General features: G+C 45.4%; 1 protein-coding gene across 1 annotated transcript; it reads right to left on the bottom strand.

Moving 5' to 3' along the window:
* Positions 1–389: 389 nt before the first annotated feature.
* LOC140870612 (uncharacterized) lies at positions 390–1172 on the bottom strand. The gene has a single exon (XM_073273027.1). It carries the CDS (start codon positions 1170–1172, stop codon positions 390–392), a length of 783 nt encoding a protein of 260 aa, XP_073129128.1.
* Between the last annotated feature and the right edge of the window lie 6070 nt (positions 1173–7242).

Below are 7242 nucleotides of genomic sequence, written 5' to 3'. Positions count from 1 at the left end.
GCAATCTCATTCGAGTTCACCGAAGTAGAACCATCTCTAAGGGTGAGAGCCACAATCTTATTACGTTTGATGTTCCGCATGATCATACCATGAATGAATTTTGAACATCTATCACTGTGCTTGAGGTACTCGCACTTAGCTTTTTGGGATAGGAATAATCACTCAGCCTCAAGAAGGTACTCCGCCCTCCTCCTCAACTCAACTATACTGTTATCCACCCCATCCCCATTGAGAGCCCTGCTTTGAGCTTCTACAAGCTTCTCATTAGCGATCTTAGCACGGCTCGAAATGTGGCTAAAGTGCATGTCATTGAGTTGCTTAAGGACTCTTTTCATACCATTCATTTTTTTCTTGATGACAAACTGCGCAGTGCCACCCCCTCCATAAAACTAGTTATCTCGAACAATCATCTGAAAGTCTTGATGAATCGTCCACATATTAAAGAATTTGAAGGGGGTAGCCCTATGTCTATGATCTCTGAAGATGGTGATAACGCTGCAAGAGTGATCAGAGAAGACTCCAGGAGCAACAAAATCCACAAAAACATCCAAGTTGGATTCAGTCCAATGGTGGTTAACCATAACTCTATCCAGTTTAGACGATATGGCCAAACTAAACCAGGTGAAGAAACACCCAACATGATTAACATCTGAGAGCTCAAGTCTGGCAATACAGTTCCTAAGGCCTGCCATTTCCCTAGGTGCAACCGGCACACCTCCCATTTTCTCATAAGGGTGCCTAACACAGTTAAAATCACCCATCAGAATCCACGGAAGGTCAATATCATCTCCCCTTCTAAGCAAAAAATCCCAAAGAGGTCTTCTGGCCACCATCGATTTCCAACCATACACGAAGGTGGCAAGGAAAATCCTATGAGTATGAAGACAGCTGACTGTCACATGTATAAATTGATCAGTCATCTCTAGAAGATCCAAGTGTACCATCTTAGAGTCCCACATGATCAAAATGCGGCTATTAGGACACACATGGAAGTTGTGTAAGAAGGGCATCCCCAGGAACTTAGTGTCCATCATACGATCCAAAAGATTAGGCTTAATCTTGACTTCAAGTAACCCAAGAATACTCAAATTGTGTTTCTTCAACACTCCCTGAGCATTCTTCTGTTTGAGGGGCTTGTTGAGGCCCCTCACATTCCAACATGCAATCTTCATGGGTGACGATCGACGACTTTAAGTCGTCGGGCCCTGATTTGTGCATTGTTCAGTAGGAAAGATTTTGCAGTCATATTCGGTAACCAGGTTCTTGGGTTGACCTCAATGTACTCGGTCATGCTAGAGCTGGAGCTCCCCGAGCTGCATCCCTTACTTAATCGCTTGAGATACTTCACTGCTTTCTTGGTGCGCTTGCTTACCACTGTTTCAAAGCCTTCGTTATCACTATCCCCTTCGAAAACTTCAACCACAATCTTCCCATTGCCATTCGCATCTGGGACTTCAAATATCACCCCATCCTCATCCAAATTCTCATCCAATTTTTCAACAGGCTGTTCATTGCAATTTTCTCCAGCCCTTTCCATTTCATTATCACCCGTGCCTTCAAAAGTTCCCGGGTAAACCGTATTTCCACCCCCAGCAGGCCCACGATCACCACCAGAGGGGCCACGGCCTCTCCCTCTACCTTGAGGGCCATTGCGCCCTCCTCTAAATCCATGTCCACATCCTCGTGGCCTACTATTACCTCTTTTACCAGCCCCCGGGATCTGCTACGGGGCTTATTTTTTCCCTCCACAGGTTGCTTAATATTAGGATTACCACCATCAAGATTAGCATCAACTAGTGGGGGCGTGTACCAACGACATTGCTCCAAACTATGGCCGAGAGAATTGAATTTTGATCAATATTTAGGCTCTGTTTCGTACACAAATTGTAGGGTAGTCAAAATGCCATTAGGAAGTAACAGCGGGCATTCGTAAATTCTTGGCTGAGACGAATCCATTTAAACCAACACTCTAGCAAATAAAATTTTCCTTTAGACATTGTGAGGACATCTGTATGGATTGGCTTTCCTAAGACCGAGGCAATTTTACTAAGAGCTTTGGTTGTCCAACAATCTACGGGCAGCCCATGGATTTGGACCCAAGATGGTAGCATTAGCATGTCTTCCACCCGAAAAAGGAAGCACGGAGGTAAATCTTTGAGGAACAAGTGTCTCCCAAATACAAGATATGGGCCACCCTCCAGAACCCTCTTTTTCTCTTCTTCATTAGGGAAAAAGAACATAATCCAACCGCTTTCATGTGTTTCAAACCTGACTTTACACTTGGCACTTGGGCACGGCGGCGTGCGCGTGTGGTCAGAACATGGGCGAAGCAAAACGTGCGACTGCCCGAATATTAGGCAAATGAAATGTGCGCGTAGGTGGCACATGCGCACGTCGGCGTAAGCATGTGGTCGGAACATGGACAATGTAAAACGTGCTCGCACTTGGCACTTGGTACTTGGGTGTGCGCATCCCCAAAACTTGGGAAAATAAAACGTGTGTGTACTTGGCACTTGATACTTGCCCGTGATCCACGAAAAAGGTACCTAAGTTGCAAGCTCCATGGAAAATAAATGAAAGTAAATGTGGCACGTAACTCAAACGTCCGATTAGCATGAATGATTCAAATTAAACAATTTTGTTATCATCCTTCGTGCAAATAATGCATCTAGGGCGTCGAAATCGGGCCACCATGAGTGCCCAAGTTAGGGGCAGTGTACGCACGGGCGGACGACAACGTGCGGCACGTAGCGTAAACGAGCAAGCCAAACTTTGATTTTCACGGCACAATGTGGTTTTCTCTCGAGTTTTAATGCATAAATAATGCATCTAAGGCGTCTGATTCGTGCAACTATGAGTTCCCAATTTGGGGGCACCGTGCGCACGGGCGAGCGACCACGTGCGGCACGTAGTGCAAACGAGCGAGCCAAACTATGATTCTCACGGCGCAATTTTGTTTTCTCTCAAGTTTTCATGCATAAGTAATGCATCTAAGGCGTCGGATTCGTGCCACCATGAGTGCCCAAGTTAGGGGCACCGTGCGCACGGGAGGGCTGCCCCGTGCGGTACGTAGCGCAAACGAGCGAGCCAAACTATGATTCTCATGGCACAATGTTGTTTTCTCTCGAGTTTTCATGCATAATTAATGCATCTAAGGCGTCGGATTCGTGCCCCCATGAGTGCCCAAGTTGGGGTCACCGTGCGCACGAGCTGACTGCCCCTTGCGGCACATTGCGCAAATGAGCGAGCCAAACTTTGATTCTCATGGCACAATGTTGTTTTCTCTCGAGTTTTCATGCATAAATAATGCATCTAAGGCGTCGGATTTGTGCCACCATGAGTGCCCAAGTTAGGGGCACCAAGCGCACGGGCGGGCGGCCCCGTGCGGCACGTAACACAAACGAGCGAGTAAATTGATGATTCTCACGGCACAAATATTGATTTCCCTCGAGTTTCATGCATAAATAAGGCATGTTTGTGGTCGGATTCACATTTGGCCCAAAAAAAATGTTTAAAAAAAGAAAAAATTTATTATGATTCCTCAGCCCAAAAACCCACTTTTCCTGAAACTTGGGTTTTTTCTCCTAAGTATACTATAGGGGGAGGAGGGTGTTTGGCCATGGGCTTGGTTGAGGTGTTGGGGCAATGCTTGCCATTGCCCCCCATGCTCGTCCAACCTCATGACAACCTTCCCCGATGGGCGCCCCTTCCGGCCGCCGCTCCGGCGGGTTTTCCGGCCGGCGGCCGGCAGGGGCGTTTTTTTACCCCGACATCATTTTGCACCCCGTTTCTTGCTATATTGCATGCATGAGCTTTTTATACATGCGGATCGCGAAGTCTTTGTAGGCTTGTTTTCTATTACGGTTGGTCGGAAAGAAGGAATATCGGTGTTTGGGAATCAAGCATGTGTAGGTGTTCGTCATTGTTGTTCTTAAGCTCCAATGCGATCATCAAAGTTCCTCGGTTTAGGATGCTTGTGGGGCCGGAAGTCACATTATGGTCATTGCTATCATGGATCGGCGAGCAAGTCGTGTGAGTCCCGTTCTCTTTATTGGAGCACGGGTTGATTTCTCACATCTTTGTGTCCGAATATCATTGATTGCATATGAGGTTGAGAATAAGCTTGAAACTCCAGTAAGGTTTGCATCCCCAAAAGTAGGGGTGGGTTAGATCGGTGGGGTTGTGAGTTCTTGCGCAAGACGTTTTGAGTGGGTTCGATCATGATATCTCGTGCTTGTGGCAGTTGTTTGGATGTGTGAAAGAGTAGGTGCCCGGTGAGCCAACTTATGGCTAAGGGCTTTGATGACTCTTTGCATAAACAATCTTTTGTTTAATATAATTTACACTTTTATTAATGGCAATGACTTTATCTTTCTTCATATTGTTATATTGTGATATACTATTGTTGTTTTGATAAAGACCTTGAATATACTATAGTGTATGTAAGATGTGGTAGAACATGGAGATGTCTATCATGAAACACATCTTATAGTCACTGTATATTCTAAACTGTTCCTAGTCGATTGAGCCGTCCGATAATAAGGATAAGGATCGCTCGAGTTTGAGACTAGCATTTGCGATGCAGAGTACCACGTTTCATTGGTAAGGAACATAGAGATGTTCGAAGCATGCAAATGGATATTCATACGATGAATGATCGAACTACCCTATCCGGACTTTCCAAGTGGTTATCACTTATCGAGTGGATAAAGTACGCGGTTTTGGTTGTACACCATTAGTCCTTACTACTTGAAACATCATTGAGACTCTATATGCTAGTACTGTGCTTTGACTCGTTTACCGACTCTATTGGGGTCATCAGGTGTCGGGATTGGGTACAGTTACAACACATATAGGAGTCGATGCTTTGTTGTCAAGGATTCACCACATACTTGCGAGTGTGGATATCCTATGCGATCTGAGGAGATATTAGTGTGACGAATCTCTGGCCAGAGTACATGATGTGTTTTAAGAAATGGTTTCTTAGTAACACATGCGATGTCACTATTTGATCTTCAAGATGTATTGCATAGTTATCGAATCTCGAACGACTCTCGATATACCAATGGTTGTTGATTCGATCGGGATATATGGATGAAGGGACCGTACTGTACGCTAACCAAAATCTATTGGTTCTTGCAGGAACTATCAGTGATACCTAGGGAATCATGGGGCGATGTTGCTAGGCGCTCATACCATGATTCGATGGGCAAGTCGGAAATTGTTGTTCCGAGTCACAAGGAGTTGTGAGCCCACGGCTAGCTGTGTAGTGACCCTTACCCGGATCACCTACTAAACAGAACTTAGGCATGCAATTAACTTAATAAAACAGATATCAGAATAAAACTGCGGAAACCATAAACATTATACAATCCCAAGAATAGGAATCTGTAATTTATCCAATAATATACAACCAAATCGAATAGCTGTATAAACCCAAACAACAGTAATAAAACCTAGACGAAGCTCCAGCTGGCCAACCACTGACTAGCCCCTCCTGGATCCACCCTCCTCGTCCAATCGCAAACCTGCCCCATGGAATAGGGTGTCCAGAAAATACAGAGTACGAGACGTGAGCATAAAACGCTCAGTGCGAGAGTATGAGTATACATGCATGCAAAGTGAACTCCCTATAGACTCGAGGTCAAAGATCAGATAACAGAGACAGACCGGGCCCTGAAATGTAGCACGCTGTGCCATCGCTTCAGGAGGTGGCTCCCATACCGAGATAACCGTGGATACGCCGGACCCAAATCGATGGAAGTCCATCGACTAACAGGATAGGGTACAACCCTACTACAGACATCTCGAAGGAGATACAGCAAGATGCAAATGAATGCAGCATAATATCATGGCATATAAATCATGCAGTCATATAATACATGCATACTCAGTCAGGATATCTCGAATAGTACTTTCGTACCTCAAAACAGTGAAAGCTCTACCAACTCTAGGTCCACGCCTACAGTCTGCTCTACACTGCCAAATGATACTACTATCATTAAAGTGCTCTAAAAGCCTTAACTAAGCTATTTCATACTCCTAAATATTTATAGGGAGCAAAGCTATACCTTCGTCCGTCGTTAGCCCTTTGATGTCGATGCCTCTAGAACTTGGGCACGACTCCGCTACGACTACCGAACGCCTCTCCGACCTCCGGACCAAGACTAAGAAGACTAGAACAGCTCCAAAAGGACTAGAAAGGAAAGGAGAACTCGGAATTGGCAAATGAAAGTGAAGCCTCGGCCTTCTATTTATAGACAACGATCGGAACTTCCGATCCTTGATCGGAACGTCCGAACCTCGATCGGAAAGTCCGATCCTGCCATCGGAGCTTCCGAAGATCCTGATCTGCCACGTGTCAAAATATCACTTGTTGACTCCGGATAGGGGTGATCGGAGCTTCCGGTCCTGATCGGAGCTTCCGATCCAACCACACGTCATGCCTGACGTAATAACATCGGTGCCTCCGATCGCTCATCGGAGCTTCCGATCCTGTTCGGAGCTTCCGATCGTGCCTTCGGAGCTTCCGATCCGTCCGATACCTAATTCAATTAATTAGCATTAATCCTTTAATTACTCAATTAGGGCACGGGCTACTACATTCTCCCCCACTTAAGATATTTCGTCCTCGAAATCAGATCTTAAGTACCGAATGCAAATACAGAAATCAGAAACATTCTTTATTCAAATCAAACGTTTACAGAGTTTGCAACTGAATACAACTTAAAGAATGAAATCAAAACAACTCAGGATGGTCTTTACGCATCCTGTCCTCAAGCTCCCAAGTAGCTTCCTCAGTGCCTCGGCGCTGCCACTGAATTAAAACCAAAGGGATGACTTTGTTCCGTAAAACCTTATCCTTATAATCAAGGATGCGAAGAGGTTTCTCAACATAAGTCAAATCCTTGTCTACCTGAACCTCAGATCGCTGCAGAATATGAGATTCATCCGCCACATACCGTCGCAACAGAGATACGTGGAACACGTCGTGAATGCTGGATAGATGCGGTGGCAATGCTAGTCGATAAGCCAAATCGCCAATACTCTCCAAGATCTCAAACGGACCGATAAATCTGGGAGACAACTTGCCCTTAAGGCCAAATCTGAGAATCTTGTGGAAAGGTGACACTCTCAGAAACACTTTCTCCTCGACCTCGAACTGCAAAGGCCTACGCTTGATATTAGCATAACTGGCCTGACGATCCTGTGCAGTCTTAATCCGTTTCTTGATCTGATCAA

The sequence above is a fragment of the Henckelia pumila genome, unplaced genomic scaffold, assembly GCF_033568475.1.
Source record: "Henckelia pumila isolate YLH828 unplaced genomic scaffold, ASM3356847v2 CTG_111:::fragment_3, whole genome shotgun sequence".
Classification (NCBI taxonomy): domain Eukaryota; kingdom Viridiplantae; phylum Streptophyta; class Magnoliopsida; order Lamiales; family Gesneriaceae; genus Henckelia; species Henckelia pumila.
The sequence above is the reverse complement of the archived record's forward strand: the minus strand, read 5'-3'. Positions and strand labels throughout refer to the sequence as shown.

Coding starts and splice junctions, on each gene's coding strand:
- LOC140870612 (XM_073273027.1), bottom strand. CDS start 1,172: ATGAAGATTGCATGTTGGAATGTGAGGGGCCTCAACAAGCCCCTCAAA.